This window comes from Cibotium barometz, chromosome 3 (assembly GCF_041138505.1).
Source record: "Cibotium barometz isolate CiBa-2024 chromosome 3, ASM4113850v1, whole genome shotgun sequence".
Lineage (NCBI taxonomy): Eukaryota > Viridiplantae > Streptophyta > Polypodiopsida > Cyatheales > Cibotiaceae > Cibotium > Cibotium barometz.
In genome coordinates, this window is record NC_141048.1 from 30,894,757 (window position 1) to 30,920,187 (window position 25,431).

A 25,431-nucleotide genomic window follows, 5' to 3' on the forward strand; every position below is an offset into this window, starting at 1 on the left:
TATTTAACTTGTGTAATCAGATATTACGTACCAACTGACCTTTTGGATAAAATTTTCAACTAAAGTATTGAAGAGTACAGCTGCACCTATGTAAGTTCTGTTTCAGGGAAGAGTACAACTACAGCATTGAAGAGTACAGCTGCACCTCATAAGTTATGTTTCAGTGACAAAAAAAGATTCAACAAAAGCATTGAAGAGTACATCATGCTACTTATATATAAAAAAGCTGACCAATGCAAATAAGCAAATATGTTTGCAGGAAGCACATGTGAGGAATTCCATTCAGAAGTAAATAACAAGTCTTAGGCATTTGCATGCAATCATAATGACAGTTAAAAGTTCATGACCATGAATCATAAGATGCGTTTTGTTTATTTTTTAGGATGTAGGTCAAACAAAGACTATTTTTGGTTGGATATCATGCCTAGGAGGAACCATAAGAATGTGGAATTCCATTATAGAATTCTTAGAAAAATCACAAAATAATCGATGTGAACAGCATCTGTGTTTCCATTTCCATTGCAAATTAATAATGGAATTTTTAGTAATATAACCTTTCGATTGAGAAATGGCTCTCTCTCTCTCTCTCTCTTTCTCTCTCTCTCTCTGTTATGGCAATACATCCTTATTGGTTATCAGAGCATCAAGGGGATATCATCATCTTGCTTGCACCAGTACATCACTGTCACAATCTTCATCTCCAGAAACTCCATGTATGCTCAAATAATGGATAGTAGTAAACCATCAGAAGACCCAAACTACATCTGATATTGAGTCTGTGCGCTCATTTTGCCCATGCGACAGAATCAATTTCATTGCGTGCACTTCTGTACAGCTCCAGCCTCTTTGCACATGCTGATCTCCGCTCCATTACAGCTGGATCTTCATCTAGCAACCTTCCAAGTTGCTTACCCTGTTCAAATTTCCAAAGGGAAATAAGCATTGAAATTATGTAGACATTATTGCCATGCCAACAGCTACCTAACTGATGATGCAATGCTCCACATTCATCCAAAATCAGGTGAAATAAACCACACATTCATTCATAAAGAACATATCAAGGGAAATTTCAGGTTATTTCCCAAACTTCACGAGGTATTAATTTAACTTAATGAGAGTCTTCTCACAAAGTGTCAGACCACTCAACTCCATTGGAAGTGACGCATGCATACCTCTTTCTTCCCAAGTTCGGCAAAAAAGGTGTCTAAGAGGGTCCTCTTGGCTTCCCGGACTTGGCAATGCACAACAGCTTTTGGTATTGAGTTCCTCAGTGTCTCACAGATCATGTTGACATAAGCTGACACATTGGCTCCTGAAAACAGAGAGTAGGCATACACATTACTTTACAAACCAACATAGGGGTTGCAAAGGATCTCCCCTGAACACTAAATATCTCACCTATGCGTCGGAGGTGCCCATCACCATAGCGGTCTATGGACGATGCTGCAGGATTTCCTCCCTTTTCTATCTCTTGGGGAAGCTTCCGGAAGAACTCCACAGTCAAGTAGCTGTTCTCCATGTCAACCAATCTGAGAGAGGTCTTTTTGCTTTCATCACGGAATCTCTCCAGTGCAGCTATGGCTGCAGCACCTACTTCTGCTTGCAACGTTGGGAACTGTCTCAACTCCTGAGTTTCTCCCACTGACTTTCTCACGAGTTCTTTAAGAATAAAATGCACCTGCATGGAATAAGTGTTGCAAATCACTTAAAAGCTGGTGTTTGCATTGTAAAGAGAGAAAGCAATGCATTGTGAAAATAGCGTTTGTTTCCAATTTTGAATCTACACTTTAAAAGGAACAAATGACAAGGGGTGCAAACGGCTACATGAGCAATCAACTTCATCACAAATAGGGCCACAAGGCAGATCATGTAAAGAAAGGCCTTACAGCATCTACAACGGCTTCTGCAGGCCCCCTGATAAGAATTAAGGAGCCTTCAATAAGGCGTCTATATCCCTGCTCTGGAGCAATCAGATGTGGTTGATAACCATCAGCTTCACTGATAAGCTTTCGCACATTCTGGATGGAAAGATGCCTATCAAAGGGTAGTTTCTTTAGTGCAGCAGGGAACTGGTTGTCGAACACTCCATAAATCTTCTCACCACCTGGTCGCCTGCAATAAAAGTTGCATTCCTTGTTGGATTTGGAGCTGATGAAACTGATTTAGTTTCACAAAACTTATCACTTATCCTCTCCTACAGGTTGCTCAAACAGTCAATTCAGAACTTACACGCCATCCAAATGCTCCTTGAAAACTTGATCAAAAGCTCGACACAGTTCTAAGATGGAGTAAAGCTGAGCCTGCATACATCCAAAATGCAATTAAAATCCATGAGCTGCAACGGATACAACAATCTCAATTCCAAAGCTTCCAAATAGGTGGAATCCAATTCATATGGCATCAGCAGCAGCATTCACAAGACCATACATATGACACCAATTTGAATGAGTTGCTTACCCCAGGATCAGTTGCAATCGGTCTTCCAAGGCTTTGCAGCTCCGACTCCAGCTCATCAATGGCTTTGTTAATAAGCATTTGAATACTTGGAATACGTGATTTGATGACAGACTCCAAATGCTGTAGGACAGCAGTATAAAATCAATCAGGATACACACTTCCCATTAGTCTTTCTACATCATAGAAGGCGATCAAAAATCATAAATGTCATACCTTTGAAAGCATCTGCCCCAAATACTCCGACCCCATGTGACTTGCCAGATGCTTATAATCAGGGCTGGTTGCAAAGTATTCCCGTTCTCTTCGTCTTGCAGCAATCATGTCAACACTCTTGTTGATATCTGCTTGAGATCGGTTGACAACTCCAACCCATGGATGCTGTAGCCTATATGCCCGACCTTCCAAAGTCTGATTTTTTTTAAAACAAAAAACAAATAAGCGCTCTCTCTCTCTCCAACCACCCTATCACTATTTGCTCCCTTCACCAATCTTGACCAGTGTTTCACACACTGAGCAGAACCAAGGTGTGAACGGGGATTTTCCACAAAAGAAAGCTGAAGCATCTACCGGCAAAGTTTGGGCCACAGCAAAAGCAGCACGGGATTTTATTCATCAAAGTGACTTACAACGTTTATAAGTCGGTGTCTTCACATATCATTAAAGACGGGCTACATATATTATTATTTTGGGCATGTATTTGTGGACAGAAAGAGGTGCCTAGAGCAAACTTGGGCTATAAGCTTGGGAAAAGCACAAAAGTTGATATTTTGGGCTGAAAACTTGGGCATCAAGCCAAGAAAAGCATAAAGTTGATTTTTTTTGGGCAAGTTCACCTATTTTGGGCAAAAAGGGAAAAGTGCTACAAATATAGCTAGTCGACTCTATTAAAGCAAGGATTGGGGCTGTTTTTGAGTATGCACATCCCTCCTCAACTTATTGGAATTTCTCTCTTCTAGCCTTGTCATGGGCAGATTTGGGGTTGTTTTCAGCAGGCCGACTTGCTTCATAGCAACTACAGGGCTGGTCGACTTTCTCCATAGCTCCTACATGGCTAGTCGACTTCTTCCAAAGCAGCCACATGACTGGTCGCTTTCTCCTAGAGCCTGACAAGGCTGGCCGACTCTCTTCTGGGACTGTTTTGGATAAATTCGGGACAGTATTGAGAGCTCTTCTAGGGCTAATTTAACGCTCAGTTTTGGGGCTGTTTTGGCTCCGTACCGGGCTGTTTTAAGGACAGTTTATGGGCTCATTCATGGAACTGTTTTGAGACAGTTTTTCGATGGCTTTTTGGTGCTGTGTTTGTATCTTGGCTTCAGGCTGAGATCTGGGCAAGAGTTGTGCTAACGCTTTGTGGAAAATCCGGTGCTGTATGCACCCACCCCTTGGTTTATTGTAAAAGCTTCTCTCTCAATAAAGAAGTTCCTACCGGGGGCCAGCCGTTCCGCCTCAGTGCAGTGTTTTTATATTGTTTATGGTACTTCCGTTGTGTTTTTCATGCTCTGGTATTTGAAGTGTTGGGTCTATTGTTGTTCCGGGTCCCCTATTCTTGTGTGACACACCCACCCACTTGGATGTTAATAGGCTCATACATACCGAACTCCTCTAGCTACACTTATATTACATGGGTAGCATCATCACAGCTACTCAACAGATGCAATTCTATCGGGATCATTTTCTGTGGGTGACATGATGGCTTCATTCAAAAGCCAAGATCCCTTCATTGACATATGTCACATGTGGTCGGGCAGATCCTAGACCACTTGAAAGGGGAAACAGGGAGGGCAGAGGGTATCGTGCTGCATGCAAGAGTTATTGGAGAGGAGAGCAAGGGACACAAATGCAAGCACATACAGAGTAGACCTACATCCTATTGTGTACAAGAATGATTACAACTGAATGTTCTCTGTACGAATAGAACTTGATCGCCAAATGCTGCTGTTAGCCCAATGTTCTCAGCCCAACGATGACTGCAGACCAAAGCGCTTATCCTTGCCCTTCAGATGGGTAAGCTCCTAAAAATAAAAGATGGAAAAATAGGAGCCCAAACGTCTCTTATATAGGTGCAACAGGAGCTGATCGTCGTAAATTTCGAAAGAGTTGGAGGCCCCCCCGCCTGAGCACCTGCTCTCCCCAGCCATCGCCGTTCTCCCCTCTTCCCCATCCTCCTTCACGCTTCCATTGCCCCTCTCCTCCTAAAGGCTCCCATCCGTCATCACCTTCACCCGCCTTCCCCTTCTCCCCTGCACGCTGCCTCCCTGCCGATCGTCTTCCCCTCCTCTTGCGTGCTGCCTCCCTTTCATCTCACCTTCACCCACCTGCCCCTCATCCTCCCAGTTTGCATTCCCCCCCGCCTCCCTCCTTGTGCGTCCCTTCACATCCGCCTTCTTCCCTGTGCCACCCTGTGTGCAGAGGCCCATCCTCCGCACCCACCCCCCCTTCACGCTTCCTTTGCCCCTCTCCTCCTAAAGGCTCCCATCCGCCATCACCTTCACTCTCCTTCCCCTTCTCCCCTGCACGCTGCCTCCCTGCCGATCGCCTTCCCCTCCTCTTGCATGCTGCCTCCCTTTCATCTCACCTTCACCCACCTGCCCCTCCTCCTTCATCCTCAACTCATCCTCCCAGTTTGCATTCCCCCCGCCTCCCTCCTTGTGCGTCCCTTCACATCCGCCTTCTTCCCTGCGCCGCCCTGTGTGCAGAGGCCCATCCTCCGCACCCACCCCCCCCCCAACCCTCTCTCTTTTCCCCGTTGTTGTTGCATGTCACCCCTCCCCGCCTTAGCCTCGCGCCTTCCTCTCCATCCCCTTCGCCTCTTCGCTCTCCAGGTCCCCCGCGGGTTTTGGTGCATCGGCATCGGTCGGCTTTCTCTAGTCTCCACCACTCCAGGAGGATTCCATGGCAGCAGCTCCTCATCCCCACCCGAGGCTGCCGCCCCATACCTTTCTCCCACGTGGACCTCCAGCTCCTAGCATCAACTGTAGCCTCCCTCGAAGCCTCAACACTTGTATTCTGCTTGTTGGTGGCTAGCCGCCCCATACCTTTCTCCCACGCAGACCTCCAGCTCCTAGCATCAACTGTAGCCTCCCTCCAAGCCTCAACACTTGTATTCTGCTTGTTGGTGGCTAGCCGCCCAGTGGGCAGCCAGCTTCCAGACTTGCTCCAGGCCAGCCTCCTCAGCAAGCCAAGCAAGATTTATTGGGGTGGGGTAATGTGACAATCTATATTTAACTATAATTATGAATAAGTGTGCTTTCTTGTTTAATAGTAGTCCCAAAGGCTAAAGCCTATACAAGTGACTTATTGGCTCATAAGTGCATATCCCTCGTAGAGACACGTTTTTGAAGAAATGCATTTCATCTCTCCCTTTTCAGAATAAACGCCTTTGCTTTTTTCTACCATGCTAGAAAGACTCTTTTGAAAAGAGGGTAGGGGAAGCTTCATTTAGACAATTTTTGCAAAAGCAATCTGATTTTTTAATTTTACTAAAATATACCAAGTAATTTTTTAAGCACTACAAATGCAATAAAAAATTCTCCTATATGTGCTTAATCCATTAGAATGTACCTTCTATCAACTAAAGACACTATTTCATATACATCTCCTTGAAGATAAGGCTATTACGACATTTTTATGGCATTTTTAGTGATTTTAAAAATTATAAATTTACTAGATACATGATTTTTCTTTGAAACTTTTACCATAGGTAGATGCATGCTAACTAAACATTTCAAGTAGCCTTTCATTTTCTTAAAAATTCATAAATCAGCTTTAACCCGCTTTTTGTGGCTCAACCACACGAATAATGTTAAGTGTATGATGCATTATTATCTATCAGACTAAGTTGTACTTAACTTTCCTTGTGAAAAGGCTAGGTTAATCTACTTTGCTTTAAAGCCTTGTCGATCTTCTTCTTGACACCTTATAAGACCTATATAGAGACAAAGATCTAAGAACCTTACATCCAATGCATTGGTACCCTTGTCCATAAGATCCAACTTTGTCAAGACACCGAAAGTCCTCTCTCCTGCATGGGCATCAAAAATTATTTTATCAATTTTCTAGCCAAAGTGAATGCAAATACACAAGAGACAAGACAAGATAAACCTAATCTACTGTATACTGCCAGAACACGAATATTTACAATGCTCATCTGGATCTCAACTTAGATACCAACTCCTATCATGCTAGCATTCATGCTACGTACATGAAAAAAACATTACTATTATTCCACCTGTTCTCCAAGCTCAATCTCGCTCCTTTGAATGCTCTTCTTTTGACCCACTACTTGCCTATGCTACTCTAAGAATTGGCACTTACAAATAATGATGAAAGGATGCTCTCATCTATCTTATAGCCGCCTATTTATAGATTTCTAATGGCTGATCAGATGCTCTAGGCTTGGTCAACTAGCTACCCTGCTGGTCAACCAATAGACATATCCACACCCACTCACGTGTTTACACTTGGGTGCCTAACCTAGGGATATCTTAGTAGCACTTGGGTCTTGTTACATGCACCCATGCACTGAGGCGCTACAAGACACAATGGCTCATCATCAATGCTATACTTGTACATCATTAGTACCTTTTTAGGGATGATGTCGTATGTCGTGACCCCATTGTGAGCCCTAGTCTAGACACATGCCAAGCACAAACTACGTAGGTCTTCCCAAGCCTTAGGTGTCACGGTCTTGTCACTTGATTCACTTGGAGAACAGTCCATGTAGGTCATCCCAATAGAGACCCTTCATTATTTGCAATGCGTTATCAATGCTTCCGGTATTTGCCTTGAGCCTGAAAAGGTGCAAGCTACACTAGATTGGGATATTCCCAATACTACTTAAGAAATCAAGTCATTTGTGGGTCTTTGCCAAGCCTACAACACCCATACGGACAAGTTTTCCGACCTTGCAACACCTCTCACAGATATGCTCAAGGCGGTGAAGACACGTGGCCAGAAAGTGTCCATTTACAAGCAAGGCTTTTAAGGCCATCCATGCATTGATGAAAATGGCCTCAAAAGCACAAGTTCTTGAGCTAGCATCATGGGATGACCCATTTGAGGTTATTACCAATGCTAGCAATCTTGCCATTGGCGCTGTTTTTACAACAAGATGGCAAACCAATGGCTTATTACAACAAAAGTTCAATGTCGCCGAGAAGAACTATTCGATGTGTGACAAGGAGCTATTAGGGGTGATCACAGCACTCAAGCATTGGAAACCTTTCCTGTATGGGAGGGAAGTCACAGTGAAGACCAATCACTAGGCACTTAAATGGTTACAAACCATACCTAATGCCCAATGGAGTGACATGCAGGCCAAGTGGAGCCAAATTTTTCGACAATTTGGATGCATAATTGAGTTATGTGCTTGGCAAAAATAACCTCGTTGTTTATGATGCTCTTAATCGAAGGGCCTCCATTCAGACCTTGCAAGGGTCCACTGTGCTGGAGATTCAAGACAATGATTTCGATAGTATGAAGACACATTAAACGGGTTATCTGGAATTTTAGACTCAATATAATTTGGCCCTCAATTCACAACTGGTCCACTATACGGTTCAAGATGGTTGGTTGTTCTACAAAAACTGGCTATATGTACTAAGGGAGAAAAGACGGGCTGCAAGCACTTCTTCATGATGCCATGATTCTCTTGTTGGGGGTCATTGTGGTATGAATGACCTTCGAGAAGTTAAAGCGGTTATTCTATTGGCCAAAAATGAGACACAACATCTACTAGTATGTCTAGGCATGCCAAATTTGCCAAAAAATGACGATTCCACACTTGAAGCAAGCTCAGTTGCTTCACCCTTTGCCTATTTCCAAGGGACCTTTCACGATATCAGCATGGACTTTGTAGACGAAGCTATGGGAGAACTAGGAGTACACAATGTATGACCATTGTGGACCAGTTTAGTAAATTTTGCATGCTCATTCCTTGCAAGCAAACAGCCATCCTAAGTGCCTTGCATATGGCAGCCCAAGGACCCCCAAGTGCTACAAAGAGGCTAGCATGACCAGCAATCCAATTGGCCAGCCAATAGAAGCCTATGAAGCTATGCCGGCCAACAGACAATAGATGAACACCCACACGAGTGAAGTGATGTAGCATTAAATGCTAATTTTCGCAGTCTTGAGCATATAAAACTGACCGACATTGCGACTGCTGTGAATCGCCTGCGAGCTCCGCTTCCCCCCCCCCCCCCCCCCCCCCCCCCCCCCCGGCTGCTTCTCGCCTTCGCTCCCCCCTCTCCCCCCCGCCAGTCCGCCTGCATTGCGCCTTCTCTCCCCCGCCTTCTGCCTCACGTCCTCCCCCGCCTTCACTCCCCCGCCTCCCTCCTCGCTTTCGCCTTCTTTCCCCCCGCCTTCTCTTCCTTCGCCACCTTCCACGCTGCCGCCCCCTCCATTCCCCCCGCCGCTTGCTTCCTTCCCCCGTTATCTTTTCCTCCGCTTCTCTAACCCCCTTCGCCTCCTTCTTCCCCGCCTCTCTTCTCTCCCCCGCCTCCTCTCCCCCCTCCGCCTTCTCTCTCCTCCCTTCCTTCTCCCCTCCTCTCGCCCCTCCGCCGTCTCTCTCCTCCCTTCCGCCTCTCTTCTCTCCCCGCCATAGCCCCCCCCCCCCCCCCCCCCCCCCCCCCCCCCCCGGGGCCCCGCTCCCGCTATCCTGTAGCCCTCCGCCTCTTTTTTCCTCGCAGGGCTGTGTCCCTCCCGTTGGTGACCCCGGTTTCTGGCCTTTTCCCTTTGGAGGACTCCATGGAAGCCGCTCCGACTAACCCTGCCGATTCCGGTCTCCGTCTGGAGTTCACAGCTGAAGATCTTCAGTTGTTTGTTTCCACAGTTTCCGCTCTTGAGGCCTCCTCCTTGGTCTGCAAGATAGTGGGTAGCCGTCCGATGCGGAGAGAGCTTCGCGACCTTCTGCAAGGCAGCCTTGTTGGCGTGCCCGCCAAGATCGTCAGCGTAGATTTTTTGGGACGTGGCTACTACCAGGTGGATTTCGAGTCCCCACAGGCAGCTCAGATGGTGCTGGCTCGGAGCCCCATTGCCCTCCGCTCATCCCGGGCGTTCCTGGCGCGATGGACTCATGGTTTCGACCCCGCTTCTGACCCGCTAGCAGGCGCGACAGGTTTCCCCGTCACTATCTGCTTTCCTGGACTCCGTAGGGAGTACTTGCCCCTCTTGTCATCCATTGGCAAGGCGTTCGGGCAGGTGGTGGAGACGCCTCAGACAGCGGCTTCAGTGATTGCTCGGGCAGCAGGACTCCCGACCATTCGGGTTGTGGTTCCGTCACCGGAGTCCCTCCCGAAGACGATCCTTCTCCCTTGTCTTTCTGGAGGTCATATGATACAGCGCGTGCAGTATTCGGGCCTCCCCGGCCAGTGTTACACATGTCGGGAGATGGGCCATCTCGCACGCGCCTGTCCCCGCAAGGGGACTCATCCTTCACGCTATGCCGCCTCTGGACCCCCTGCAGGAGTCCCGAGGGGTGGCCATCCACTTCAGAGACCGGACATCCCTGGCTCGCCACAGCAGGCGCCATCATCTGACGAGCAGGCCCCGGCGGAGGATGCCGCGCAGTCCCAGGAGGCTGGCGGATGGCAGGAGGTTCGCCGGCGGAAACGCCCGGCCCGCAGGGACCGTCGCAGACGCCAGCAGGCAGCACAGGCTGGCGGACAGGCGACTCCGGGTGGCGGACAGGCGACTACCCGCACTTATGCTCCTGTCAGGGTTAGGCGGCCAGCAGGTCCCACCCCGATGGACGAGGATTCAGACTCAGTGCCCGTTGAGGCCGCTGGTGGAGCCTCCCACGTGGAGACCCCGCTCCCGCCTCCCCCCGCGGGGGGCCCCGCCCCCTCCTTGGAGCAGATTCCTGAGGATCCCGGGCCGCACTCTTCGCCCCCCAGCTCCCCTTCCCCCCACCCGGAGAGCACTCCTTCCACCCTCCCCTCTCCCCCCCCAGCCCCCCCCTCCCTCCTCCCCCGGCGGCCCCCCCTGACACCTATCCTCTGGCAGATGCCTCTCCATCCTCTCCTCGCTCTCCCCCCTCCTCGCCGCGAGCCCCCATCCCTCCCTCGGCCTCTCCAGGATACTTCGCCAGACCAACCGCTGCCCCGGGGTAGCGCAGCTGGGTAGGCCAGAGCTCAGTCCAGCGGCTGTTCCACCGCCACTCCGGGCCGGTGGAGATGGCGATCCTTGCTTCGCCCGCCACAGAGTTCTCTCCAGCCTCCCCTGGGGGGCCCCCGCGAGTGATGGGGCTACCAGTGGATTACGGTTTTTTCAGGTGCCTCCAGCTGGATGCTGGCCCTTTCGAGACACTGGTCGCGCCCTTGCGAGTTTGCGTGGTGTGCCATCCCTCTCGTTCTCCCTCTGTGGTGAGCAGCATGGTGGCTTTCTCCTTTCCTCTCAGTGTTTGCCCCAGACACAGCTTGGGATTGCAACTCTGTAGAGGAAGTTTTGCGTGATCAGATACTGGAGTTTTCCCACCACTTCAGTGACTTGGGGCTCACGGACCTATTGCAGACCCGATTACACTCAGCCCGCATGAGCTTGTTTGGTATAGGAGACTGGCGGGCGGATCCGGTCCACACCTCAGTTGAGGCGGTGCTTCTGATTCTCCTCCATGCCGCCCCGAGGGTGCAGCCTACATTTAGATACATATATGCAGAGGATTGGTCTCACGCCTATGCCCTGGACAGGGCGAAGGCGGAGTGGGGCTGGACACAGAGACAGGTCACCCTCTTTTTGGAGAGACTCTGCACCCGGACAGACAGTGATTATTCTCCCTCCAAGCCGGCGCCCAAGACTCACAGAGTGGAGGGCAGATCATCCGGGCCGGCTGAGAGGGGTGAGCCAGTGGAGGCTGCTTCACTTGCCATAGCTCATCCATGAGGATCCTCTAATGGAACATCCAGGGTCTCGGTGGACATCGCTGCTACATTGGTCGGGGCAGACTTCGTCAGGAGATCCAGAGGGCTCTCGTTGGAGGACCCATAGATATCCTTTTCATCCAGGAGCACCACCTTTCTGCCGGGCGTACCCGCACCTGCGGGAAGATCTTGCCAGGCAGGAGTCACACTTTTTGGTCACCGGCATATGGCTCCCAGGGGAACCAGGGTGGAGTATGCATCTCAGTCAGCGAGCAGCTTCTATCCGAGGTTGTGGACTCTGGCATTCTGGTCCAGGGTCGTGCGCAGTGGATCATCCTTCGGGTTGGGGAAGACCGCATTGGCTTCCTCAACTTCTACGCCCCTAATGGGGCGACCGGGAGAGCCGAGTTCTGGAGCACCATTAGGCAGTCCCTCCCCTTGGCAGACCACTGGTGCCTCGGAGGGGATTGCAACATGCTGGAGGATGCAGAGGACAGGATGGGGGGCAGCCAGGAGACCATTCATGGGCCGGAGCTCGCTGCCTGGGAGGAACTAGTGCTACAGGTGAGAGGCCAGGATCCATGGACTCTCCCGGAGTTTGGCAGGTTGCAGGGGAGTCTATCTTTCTCGCGCTCGGATAGACGGGCCACAGGAGTTAACCTTTCCCGCATCGACAGGTTTTACATTGATGAGTGGGCCTGTGATAGAGGTGGCACAGTGGGCATACTTGCAGGCTCCTCGTTTTCAGACCACTTTCCAGTGCTTCTCCAGATCGAGGACCCCACGAGAGGAGAGCAGGGCCAGAGCGTCCGGATTCCAGATTGTCTCATAGAGGAGCCCGAGATTGCGATCAAAGTTGAGCAGGTCTGGCAGGAGCTGCAGTTCAGGAGAGGATCGGCAGCCAGCGATCTTGCCAGTGGCTTGCAGGAGATCAGCCAGATGCTCAGACAGGCTGCCTTGGACCGGCTGGAGGCCTTCAGAGAGCAGGAGAGGAGCCTACGGAGGAGTCTAGCGTCCCTCCAGAGACTCCAGGAGAGGGATCCTACGAGCCCTTGGATCTCAGAGCAGATGGAGTCAGCTCGCACTGAGATCAGATCCATCGAGGAGAGGAGGGTGGAGTTCCGATTCCATGCTCGGGCGTCTTTTTGGACACAAGCTGGAGACAGAGTGACTCGAGATTTCTTTGAGGCGACATGGCCTCGCTTCAGACGAGAGGGTCTCAGGCGTCTTCGGCAGGCTGATGGCCAGGTTGTGGTGGATCCCCCCAGGGTTCGGGCTATAGCCACAGATTTTTACAGGGATCTTCTCTCTGCTGAGCCAGCAGATGACAGGGTGAGAGAGGCTCGGGAGGCAGTCTGGAGCTTCACGAGACCGGTTGTGCCGGCCCATTTGCAGCACTCCCTTCTCTCCCCCTTCTCGGATACGGAACTGGAGGAGGCTCTTCAGGCATTACCTCGGGGCAAATGCCCTGGAGAGGACGGTCTTTCGGTGGCTTTCTTCCAGAGGTACTGGGGCCTCTTACATAGGGGCTTCAGAGTGGCATTCCAGGAGATTATGGAGTCAGGAGTCATGCCGGACAGCATGGCAGAGGGGTTGATCCACTTGATCCCCAAAGAGGGAGGAGACAGACTGGAGATTAGACAGTGGCGACCGATCACCTTGCTAGGCACGGCCTACAAGGTCCTAGCTAAGGCGATCAGCAGGCGGCTTCAGCCTCACCTTCCGGACATCATCCACTCCACGCAGACAGGCTTCATCCACGATAGGAGCATTCTGGATAACATTTTCTCTTTCTGGGAGGCTACGGCTCTGGCTAGATTTCGACAGGAGGATCTGGCAGTGCTCCTTCTCGACTTCGAGAAGGCATATGATCGGGTGGACTGGGCCTTCTTGGAAGGCACTATGGAGAGGATGGGCTTCCCCCCTCAGTGGATCCGTGGGGTCTCTGCACTCTACACATCGGCTCATAGCTAGGTGCTGATACAGGGCGTGCGCGGAGAGAGGTTCCAGCTCTCGCGCTCGGTGCGGCAGGGGTGCCCCTTGGCGCCCTTTCTTTTTCTTTTTGTGGCGGAGGCCATGAGCACTTTTTTGACGGCACAGGATACAGGTTTGCGGGGCCTCCAGCTTCCCATCCGCACCTCGGAGGAGCTCCTAGACTCGGAGTTTGCGGATGACACTGCTGTCTATCTTCAGGGGGGTGAGGAGAACCTCCGCCGCTTCGCCTTAGCCATGGACAGGTTTTGCAGAGCTTCGGGCGCTTTGATCAACTGGCACAAGTCGTGTGGGTTGTGGGTCAGCTCTATGCCCCCCCCGACTTGGAGGCCAGTTGACGGTTTTCAGTGGCTGCCCCCCGGCACTACAGTGCGTTATTTGGGATGCTATGTGCGCATTGACATATCTCCGGAGCAGCAGATAGCCCCCCTTCTTCTGAGCATTCGGAAGAAGCTTCTGTATTGGAGTACCGCTCGTTTATCTCTGGCTGGCCGAGTAGTTGTGGCCAACCAGGTTCTGCTTGCTACTATGTGGTACATCACTTCTTGCTGGGCCTTCTCTTGGGCGTGCATTGGCCAGGTGCAGAGGCTCATCAGGAACTTTCTTTGGTCCGGTGGCGACGGGCGGCCCGCCAGGGCCAAGGTGGCATGGGCGGTGATCACTCAGCCGAGGGAGAGAGGCGGCCTGGGCATTGTTGATCCTATTTGCCAAAGCCGAGCATTGCTTGGCAAGCTGGTAGTTCGTGGCCTCCTGCCAGGCGCTGAGCCGTGGAAGGAGTTTCTTGTTTCCAGGATGCTCAGCCGCACCCCTTCTCTTAGCGGCCCCTGGACCCCCAGCATCAGGTGGATCTTTACAGAGCAGCGATCCAGAGGAGTGGGCCTTGGCTTCGAGGAGCGTTTTGCAGCTAGCCTTCTGAGGGCCTGGTCGCATCTGAGGCCGTCACTCTTCCAGACTCCCCCGGGTACCGATGAGGAGCGCCTGAGGCAGCCTTTGATCTGGAACCCCTTGATTCGTCTCCCCAGTGGCCATATGGTTGGATCGCGGTCTCACGTGTCGTGGGGCCCGCTGAGCTCTGGCCCAGCCCAGTCCCTAGACGACTGGATAGGTTTTCAGCAGCTGCCTCTAGAGGCTCAGGAGAGGAGACTCAGTGGGATGAGGGGCAAAGAGTTGCTGAGACAGGACATTGAGGCGGCCATCCCCCGGGAGTGGCGGACCCCAGTACAGGACCCTCCACCTCCACAGTGGATGGGTGTCTTTACTCGGCATGAGATCCTTCTAGCGGTCTGCGGCACAGCGGAGAGAGTCGCCCCACTCACTTTCGAGGTGGGAGAGGGTGGCCAGCTTCAGAGGACACGACTAGATTTGGATGGGTTCCAGGGATGTATTCTTCAGAGGGTGCGGGTGGTCGGCTTTCATCAGAGACAGTGGCATGTAGACCCCTCACCGGCCTCGATAGGGGAGGACTGTTCTTGGAGATTATGGGCTTGGGACAGCAGGCCTCTTATTCGCCTTCAGTGGGATCCAGGTGAGTGGTTTTGGCGAGATCCCTACTTGGCCCCTACCAGCCCAGGCATTCCCTTTTTTCAGTACACAGCGAGACTGGGGCGGCGGATTCAGAGACACAGGATAGCGAGCACCCCGGCGGCGGCCGAGCATTGGCGGCGACAGGGGCTCTCCCCTGCCTTTCTTAGGGACTTCTGGCAGCGCCTTTGGGCCAGCTTCCGGCCCCGGAAGGTGACGCTGTTTCTCTGGCTCACAGCGCATAGAGGACTGGCTGTGGGGGCTTGGCTAGCTTTCGGCAGTCACCCAGGGTCCTGCCCTCGGTGCGGCCATGCACAGGAGTCGCAGCGGCACTGCTTATGGGATTGCCCACAGGCACAGCAGGTCTGGCAGCGCGCTCTCAGGATGGTTTTTGCAGGCTCACCAGGTGAGATGCTGGTGACGTGGGGTGCCGTGGCTTGGGCCACGGACAGCGGCCCGGCCCTTGGATATGAGGACGTCCCTGGCAGTGCGACCATCCAGGTCTCTGACAGGGTGATGGTGGTGGTTCCGACGCCAGATTTCTCTTCGGCAGCCCCTCAGGAGGGGGTCGGGCACAGATGGGAGTTGATCAGCAGCATGACGGCTTGGCATATTTGGAGAGCCCGATGCAGGGAGGCCATTGACCGCCAGGCGACTCCACCGGCGGAGGTCATACAGGCCCTCTGGGTGGACATCATTCATACCTTGAGAGGACACTGGGGGAAACTCCAGGGCGACTCGGACCGCATGAGAGGGCGCCGCAAGGCTTTCCTCCGCACTTGGCAGCCTGGCCCTTTCCTCACCGCGAGGGGCGAGGATGTCACTTGGCACTACAGGCCTCCAGTTTGGCTTTTCTCACCTCCCACATGTACTATTAGGTAGCCCCCCCCAGAGAGCGGCCAGCCACGGGGGTGGAGCTCAGGAGTTCACTGTGGTTTTATCCCTCCTTGCGAGGTGAGCTTTGTAGCCTTATGGCGTTTTCTCATTAACTAATAGAAGGATCTTTTTTCCGGAAAAAAAAAAAAACTGACCGATATTTGTTTCTAGAAATCGTTTAGTATCTGGGTGATCTGATAAAAGGCACCTTCAGTCCCTTGCCTAAAATCATCTCATTCTCTCATATCTTCAGTAATAAACAAGAGCAGAGATGTGTGCTTGAGTCTTAGACTTGTGCATACATATAGGCAGCCAAGCACTTCATTGTGCTTCAGTCCAAGCCTCAAGGCATCCCGAAGTCTTCTTCAACATTCAGCCTTCAGTCTTGCATCTCCCTCAGCAGATCTGGGTGTGCAAAGTGGTTTCCGAAGTGGCTTCACAGATATCTTCAGTCCGCTTGATGGTTCACCTGATGTTTTTTTTCTCGGAAAAAGATCCTTCTACTAGTTACCGACAGAACAACCACAATGGCTAAGTACAAATCCGTCTCCAAAGGGAAACACGAGTCAAGAAGAACAAAGGGGAGGATGAACTTCTGCTCTAGCTGGCTTCTCTACGAGGAGAAGGCTATCTCAACAATGGAGAGAAGGGGACCCACATGGGTGGTCTGTTATGCCAAGTGGGCTCACCACCAGTATCTGTAAGGAAGGGACCGTGCCGCCAGATCCCGAGGAAGGCCCCCCATCGCTTCCTCGTGAAGTCTGAGGTGCCTTGAAGCTGCCCCCACTCACCTCTGAGGGTATGAATGATATCAAGCTAGATGCTCCGGATAGACTCCGCTGGCGGGGTGAGGGCGCCTTCGATGGCTTCGAAGCATCAAGCTCTCCATATATGCCGCGCTGCTATACAATTGCAAATCTCCCATCTCTGACTAGAACCTGGGATCCAATGACTAGTAGGCGGAGTTCGAGTTGGAAATACAAAGGTAAGTGTCACCAGGAGGTGAAACTTTTTGCAGTTGTTTATTTACATTTCTTAATAAATATATATATTTTTCTTTTCTTTCTCTTTGGTTGCTGTTGTTTTCCCCCGGGATCTCTTGGAAGGGCTTGGGCCATTGCAATGTCAGAATGGGTCAGCCAGTGGGACTTTGGACCAGTGGTTGGCTAAGCCTGAGAACTGCACTGAAAGATGAATGACAGTGTCCAGGACATGGCCACTGAATGAGGGCATAGGCCGGTTTACACTAGTAAGTGGCCGCCACCGAAATGTGAATGTATCTTGAATTCTAAGCAAATTCTGAAGTGACCATAGTGGTCAAAGATGGTCAGGAGACCAGAAGGAATGCAGATGACATCATCCCTAAAATCTAGGGAACTGCTATTTTGGGCAGTGTCGGAATTGAAAAGTGTTCGCGTAAGTTTGTGCAGAATGTAGGTCTGTTGTGAGAATGTGAACCAGTCATGAGATTTTTAGCTTGGAAGATTGCATGTGGAAAAGGCTTAAAAATGTACCAAGTGTCAAATTTATGTGCATTTTCCACACTGGGAAGAGGGAAGCGTGGGGTTTTGGGCTGAATGAGGCTCATTTGCAGCCATTATGGTGGATTGTTGCAGGTTAAGAGCTATTGTGGTGCACTCCCTTGCCCTACAACTCATGTATTGAGGGTTGAGCTTGCTCCCCACAGCCTCTCTCTCTCTTTCTCTCTCTTGCAGACTATGGTAATGTTCTCATCAAATAAAATCAGGTACAGTTGTGTGAATTTCATGCTTATATGCAGAGGCTAGTTGCCTCCTTGAACAGGAACCGGTGTAGTTAGTTCCTACACCAAAGCAGGGACGGAAGAGGGTAATAACCTCTTCAATACAACGCTGTTTCAGCATTGTTTAGGTGCTGTTTTTGGGCTGTTATGTTGCCCGGTTGATGCCAAAATGCAGTAGGACTTTGCTAAAGTCCTCCAGGACAATACAAGGGTTATTTTGGGCTGAAAACAGGTCTATGCAGAAAATTACAGCAAGCTGAATTGTGATGTTTTGGACTCCATCGGGTAGTCTGATGCCTATGGAAGTGAGCCTATCAGTTGGGACTCATTCTGAGATGTTATGGAACAGTTTTAGTGCAGTTATGCTGGCAAATTTCTCCCAGAATTTGTAAAACTCAGCTGGTGCAAGTAGAGTGCTTTGTTGCACTCGTGCTTTGTATTTTCCAACTTTTTAACAATAAAGAAATACCGCAAGGGGCGCCGGACTTCGGGGCCAATGTGTTGTTGAGCGAGGGAGCGAGGATTCTGTGATTGTGTGTCTGAGTAAGTCCAGGTTATTTGTGAATGAACTACCGCTTTATGTGTCCATAGACCGGTTTCAGTAAGAGACCTGAACGGCTAGTCCCCCACCTTCCTCCTCATACGGCATGATGATCGTGGCCTCAATGGCCCAAGCAACAATGCCCCACGTAACAATACAAGCGGGAGCCAAATCTATAGAGAAAATACATAGGACCCTCTATCAAACCTGCTGGGCCTTTAGGCAATCGCAAAGATAGTGAGTCTAAGATTCGTGGGAATAGGCACACCTCTGACATAGTGTTGGTTTGCCCCCAATGGCCAACCAAGTGCCAACAGCTAAGCTCCTGATTGCCAGCTGCCACATGAAAAGGGTGATCTTCTGCAGTCGAAAGCTGTCCCACTGCGGCTTCCAGAAATCGAGAAAATGCGACAGGAGGCCCTGGGACTACCAATGTGCTGCTGCTACCGGAGTGCCCTTTACCTCTAACATCTAAATCTTGTGCCCAACCGTGTAGTGTAGGCAAAGAAGGGGGCACTAGGCGACTCCTCTCTGTCCTCTCGATCCTACCATGTCCACTCTCCCGAGTCCCACTCGAGACCCGTAATACGTTGGCCCTCCCACATCCATAGCCACCATAGTCTTGACTCTCTCTTTGGCCACCTTGGCCGGTGGAGAGTCGATATGCCACTCATGTGTGAAAACCGTGTGGAGGGTCGATATGCCACTCGTGTGTGAAAATGCGACAGGAGGCCTTGGGACTACCAATGTGTTGCTGCTACCGCAGTGCCCTTTACCTCTAACATCTAAATCTTGTGCCCAACCGTGTAGTGTAGGCAAAGAAGGGGGCACTAGGCGACTCCTCTCTGTCCTCTCGATCCTACCATGTCCACTCTCCCGAGTCCCACTCGAGACCCGTAATATACGTTGGCCCTCCCACATCCATAGCCGCCATAGTCTTGACTCTCTCTTTGGCCACCTTGGCCAGTGGAGGGTCGATATGCCACTCGTGTGTGAAAACCAATCACCCTCACCCTCTGCAAGGTGCATCCCCTGACATCCTTTAAGGGAGTCTTTGATCTCTCCAGTCTACCATGAAGCCCAATAGAGAAGGTGAGTAAAGCAGAGTACTCATCCGTGGAGACCGTGCCATGAACTGCCAAGGTTATATCGTGCCTGGTGAACACTCCCAACCACCACTGCAGAGGAGAAGGATCGGGTATCGGGGCCAACCACTCCGGAGGGATGGAAGAGTCGATGTCAAGGCTAAGTCGATCTCTGCCCTGGATCCCAATAAGGCCTCTCTCCTCAACCTTTGTGGATAGCCGATCTCCAAGTGACCTAGCGAGGCCCGTACTCAAGGCTCTCCATGATACATGTGGGCGAGCCCTGAGCATGTGACCACTAGGCAAACAGACCAAAGGATTCTGGATCAAAGGCTGTCGGAGCCGCTCCTCGGAGGCTATTCAAGCTGACTGCTTGAAGCTTGGCCTGAGATGATCCCATGCATGCAAAAGATTGGAAAGCCGCGTGCTTGCATCTCTCTAAATATATATCTCGTGCTCTGAGGCCAAGGGTCCCCAAGGTTGGAGTGCGGGCAGAGATCCGTCCTTACAAGGCTCAACTTGCCCAACAGGGCACGGCTCTGAATGGAGGGATCGATGATGCCCAAGCCCCCTCTACGTCACGGCTAAATGATCAGCCTCCAGGCCACCTTGGCCCTCACCGGTCTCCCATCATTGCCAGCCCACACAAAATTCCAAATCAAATGCTGAACCTGACCAATACATACCCACGAGAAAGACCAACGAGAGATAATGTACCACATGGTGGTAAGAACCTTGTTTGCCACCACTACCCACCCAACTAGGGTTCAGCCGACGTTTGGTCTACCTCGTCCTTGCGTTTTGGCATTCCTCAATCAAACCTCATCAATAAGTTTTCTCCATGGTAAAAGAAGTTCCCCAAAGCATAAAAGCAAATTCTCCTACTTGCAAGAGAGGGTAGTTGGGACCCAATCTGCCAATCTGGTATCGACTCTACATATTCTCTCTACAGCACTATCTCTTGTATTAAAGATTAAAGTGCATTGCTTCATGCTAACATAAAGGAATAAAGAAGGCCTTACTACAAGAAGTACGATCAAACCGGTTGTATGTTCCAGGTCTCCTCATGGGTGCCTATATGACCTCTAAATCTACCCAAAAGTCTGCTAACTATGTCCACCCAACACTCCCAAGGGTGATGCATGTAACATCCCCTCCTAACACTAGTTTGGTAACATGACATAAAAGTGTCATGGGACACTTCTACGTCTTTTTAAGTGGATATCAAAAAGTTTTTCCAACTTATCTATGATAAATTTTCACGTGCTATCTTATGCATCCTATTTCTTATGCCTTGAACTCCATCAAAAAAATATAGTATAGTTCAAATTTGATTTCTAATAAGAGGATTATGCAAAACTCTATAACCTACATTCTTGATAACAAAAACAAGACCCAAAAGAGGGAAATAACACGCTTGGAAAAGAGATAGCTACAAAGGATCTATTTCATATTTTTTTAATACCTCAATCAAAATCAATCTTACATGATTCAAGGACTCTCATTTGCCCTAAAACTTGGAGGATTTGGTGTTGTGATAAGTGCCATAATCCATGTGTTTCTCTTTGAAGACAATTGGTTGTGCTGGTGGAGCCAACCTTCATTGTTTCTGCAATGGGTCCAACCCTTCCACGTTTTTGTAATACACCCAAAGTTACATGGCCAAAAAAGTATGTTGGTCAAAGTAATTGCAAGTAGTAGGACTTAGATTCTGAAATATGTTATAGGGAGGTCTTTAAAGAGGTTTGTGAACATGATGATTTTCACAGAAATTCAATCTAATCTCTATCATCCCCTCCAAAGACACGTTGTTCATGACTAGTATTTTGGCATGACATGGCAACATAAACATGTCCGAGCAGCCCAAAATGAGTCCAAGATTCACTTTTAGCATAGGAGGAAAGAAACAGCTTACTAGCTGGAATGGTTTGAGGTTGCCAAGTTGAAATCTAAGTTACCTCATGTCCTAGAAATCAAAAAACAGGTTCTCTTTGAACGTCATGACAACCCGTGTGTCAAACAAACCTGGTATCCAACTAACCTACGGCTTGATCAGGAAATTCTTTGTTTGCCTGCGATTCAACTGATGTGACATCCTAAAAGTGCCGAGACAACAAAGCGGAACACCCACAGCATTAGGTGAGCTAACACTGGAGCACTACTTTGAGCCATAGTTGCATTGAAGAGTGTTTGATATGTTAAAAAACCATACAAAACATTTCATCATGAAAAGTGTACACTTTCACCTACTTTTGAGATTTTAGAAAGCTCCAAAAAAACTGATTTTACCTTCAAATTTTTTTACAAAAGTTCATGAATGTATGGAACATATCAAACACATTCAAAACACCACCTTAAATGCATTTTTGAAACATGTTTCAAGTTTTGAGTCTGAAGCCTCGAGTAGAGAATGTGATTGGGTAGACTGTCTTCCCCATGCACAAGTCTGCAAGTAACCATGCAAATCATGCAGCCACAAAGACGTACCCAATTAAATTTATGCAAGGGAATTATAATTATTTAAGCTGCAATCAGCATGTGATTTACTTGCCAGAGGATGTCTTTGCACTGCTTATGTTTCAAGTAGAGAGTCTATCTTCTAGCCACAAAGTCGATAAGCCCCATTATGTTCAAGTATGGATATTAATCTATAGAGCTCTCTGGACTGTTGAACACTAAGGTGCAGTCAGCTTCAGATTTACTTGCAATCAGCAATAGACAGTGGGAGCAGCACACACACAAGGAGGAGACGGTGCATAACACCAAGGCAGGGAGGGAAAATCCGAAGAGGCAGTGCATGAGCAGTAGCAAGTACAGAAGTGGGCACAAGTCACGTGGGGGGGAGAAGAGAGGAGAGGAGGGGAGGGGAGGGGAGGGGAGGGGAGGGGAGCTCTTCGAAGGCACAGAGAGGGGGAGGTTGTAATTGCTGGGGGGCAGTCGGAGGAACATCCAGTTTTCAGTATAATTTGTTCGAAACTTGTTATTTAGTTTTTCACTTGTTTACACAAAAAAGAAAATAGTCAGATCGTGTGATCCTGTGTGTGTATTCAAAAGTTCTTTTTATGAGGAGTTGTAGAGGGATCACACTCCCCAGGTCCCAATGACCTACACCGAATGGACAAGTCTCTCCCAGGGGAAAAAATTTGTGAGCATTGCCACATTGCCAACATACAAAATAACATCAAACAGTATGTATTTGTGTGCGTGCACGCATGCATGTATTGAACATGTTATATAAACACAAAAGGTGTCAACAGATAAAAATTGCATCTACTAACCTGAAGGGTCAACTTCACGAGCCAGCTTTATCGCATCAGAAGTGGCAATATCTTGATTTGCAGGAGATATTGCAAGAATAAGAGAATTTGGCTGCATATAAATTAAAAAAGGGCACATTGTTGCTTTGTCCTGTCGTATCACAAATGCACAAATAGACATGCATGTAGAGTAATAGGCACAAACCTTCTCAACATAGGAGCGCACCATATTTTCAATGTCAGCAACAATGCTTTCAGGTTGTCCCTCTGTAAGCACGCGTGTTTTCATCTTTAAATAAGGGTATAGCAATATGATTGTTTTTTTATTTTAAGGCATGGAGTTTAATTAAAAGAAACTGCAGATTGTACGAAGCCACATTACCAACGGCAACCTTGGTCAACCCTGGAAGATCAATGAGTGTTAAGTTGACGACTGCAAGCAACAGCCAAGAAGTTTGTTAGGGCAAAAATTTATGCAGAGGCCTTGTTTTATCCCATACATATCAAGCAAAAACTCTAACCAAATATAAGGTTTTTCAAATCATAGAGCTCTTGACGTCACCATTTGGCGAGTATATGCTGAGATGAATTGGGACAGGTGAAATTTGTTTACTGCGCCCAGTTATTCTCTCAGTTTCATCAGAAATTTCTTTTCTCACAGCAGCTGCCAAAAAAAAACGTCAGTTTTTTTTCAGAAACTTCTTTCCTTGCAGTAGCTTGCATTAAAAGAACATGGAAAAGTCTGAAGACAAGCCCCTCAAACACCCAATTATTTAACAGCTGATGTAAGCCATTTATTTGATAGAAAGGGAAAATCTTGTATGTGGGGAAAGGCGTCAGTCCAAATTGTTGTCCACATTGTAGGTAAAAAAATTTCTACTTGTCATACCTCACTGCATTCCATCTAAGCCTGGTTAATCATCTTTGTCATGCCAGTGGTTAACCATTCCCCACATCCACTGCAACTGAAACATCCCTTCATCAACACATGGTATGTATATTCAACATAGTTACCACGGAACGGGAACGTTCCGGGAACGTCGGATGCTAGAACGGGAGCGGGAACGGGAACGGGAGCGGATCGGGAACGTCGCGGAACGCCACGTCATATGACATGTCAGCATATGACACAAAAAAATGTAACTTTTTGTATACAGATAGCCAAATGTGCTTCCTAATATTTGCTCCCCCAAGACATGAACATACATTTCTGCAAGCAAAACAAACGTTCCGCCCAAAAAAAAAAAAAAAAAATTGCGGAACGTTCCGGCGTTCCGGGAACGTGCCTTCGCCCGGAACGGCGTTCCGGCGTTCCAGGAAGACGGAACGACGTTCCGTGGTAACTATGATATTCAACCCTTAGATCTAACCTTGGCCGTTCATTGGGAAGCTAGTCTGTGCCAGCTCAGACACTAGTTTTCCATCCAACTAATCTGCCGTTTGAAAGCTTCAAGGAAACCCACTCCATCAATCAGTCATCTCAAATTTTCACACATCATCATCTCCTAAGGTTGCGTGCAAAACACAGCTATAAGGTTGCAATTCTCACTGCAAAATTTCCTCAGCTGTCACCTCAGCAATTCTGTGCATGAATTGCAACCCTGTTTCAATTCCTACTCCAACCAAGCCTGGTTACTCATGGTTGTAAAGGCTGACAATAACATTTCCAGGATGTCATTGTATCAAAACCATCCCAATTCCCATTCAAGCAGGGTTACTTATGTTTATCACAATCTCTGTGACATTTTTAGGTCAACCAATAATTATGCTGGAAATCGAAACATTTCATGGTCTATTTGAAGTGAAAGAACCGCCCCACATCCACTATCTACTTCATCTGTCCTATAATAGCAGCTCAATCTTTCCTTTTATCATTTTAGTTTCTGACCGAAAGAAATGACTGACACCATGAAGCTCAAAGAACAACTTACCAAAATCAGTAAATCGTCTCTTGGGAAGGTGTAGGAACTCAGCATATTCTGGGCCTTTCTCAGTTCTGTACAGCTGCAGCACGAGAGGCCTTCGAGTGACAATACCTGCACAAAGAGGTGTCTGCTTTACCAATTCGCATGTGCCGAACGCCAAACCATGAAAAAGTTTTAAGAAGCTATCTCACGGAGTGACCATGCCATGAAGGAAGCTTCAAGAAGCTATCTCATGGAGTGACCATGAGCTAACGAAAACTATGAAGGAAGCTTTTAACAAGTTAAATTACACCATCGCAGGATTACCTGAACCACGGGGCAAGAAATCCCTTCCCACAATGCTCTCCAGAACAGAAGACTTGCCTGAACTCTACAGAAACAAAGTAAACCAATTCATCAGAGCATATTTATCTGAAAACAAGCTTCTCTAGATGAAGAACACATCTGGAAAACAAACAAAATTGAATAACACACATTTATGGCTCTCTAGAAGTGGCGTTTGCTGAACTCCTAATCTATGTCAAGCCCAGCAACATGATACTACATTGAAGGAAACCCTGAAATCCTACTCTCTGTTTACCGGTACGCCGAATGAGACCCTAATCAAGAACAGAATAGATCCATCGTGCCTTCTCTAGAACACATACCTGGCCTCCCACCACAGCAACTGAGGGTAGAGCTTCCCACAGAGTCGGGAGAGCGTTATCACCTCCATAGTCTCCCAGAGCAGTGCAAGCTCTCTGGATCCGGTTTACAAGCGAGATCAAGCCCTCCATGAAACCTTAGATCTGCTGATCCCACGAGCTTCTGAAGCCGGCAGGAACTTGATGCAGAAACCGCCACTTCTCTGCTGCGGGAGTGCGTCTAGAAGAAAGATTGCAGGAAGAAGCTACGGATTTGCAGAAGGCTTTCTTCGATCTTCAGACTAATCTGAGCAAAATGGAGGTGTTGATTTGCTCGATGTTTGCTTGCTGTGCGGTAGATCGGAGCTCTCGAAAGCCTCGATCGAAATGCAGATTTCGAAACGAAACAATCAAAAGAGTTCAGAAAATGGGTTGGGATCTGCAGATCTTAGAACTATTTGCAAAGCTCCAACAATTAGCTCTCACATGCGCATCCGCTTTTTATTAACTACCCTTTTAACTCGCCCATTAGCT

General features: G+C 49.0%; 1 protein-coding gene across 1 annotated transcript; it reads right to left on the minus strand.

The window, feature by feature from the left end:
- Positions 1–431: 431 nt before the first annotated feature.
- Positions 432–25,431, minus strand: LOC147639940 (phragmoplastin DRP1E-like). Its single transcript, XM_086775513.1, has 15 exons — positions 24,922–25,431; positions 24,581–24,644; positions 24,281–24,385; positions 22,912–23,013; positions 22,732–22,782; positions 22,555–22,616; positions 22,371–22,461; positions 6,414–6,478; positions 2,671–2,865; positions 2,458–2,577; positions 2,230–2,300; positions 1,887–2,112; positions 1,399–1,678; positions 1,173–1,312; positions 432–913 (listed from the first exon to the last, which is right to left on the minus strand). The coding sequence occupies exons 1-15, from the start codon at positions 25,048–25,050 to the stop codon at positions 785–787; spliced, it is 1,830 nt and encodes a 609-aa protein (XP_086631639.1). The 5' UTR covers positions 25,051–25,431; the 3' UTR covers positions 432–784.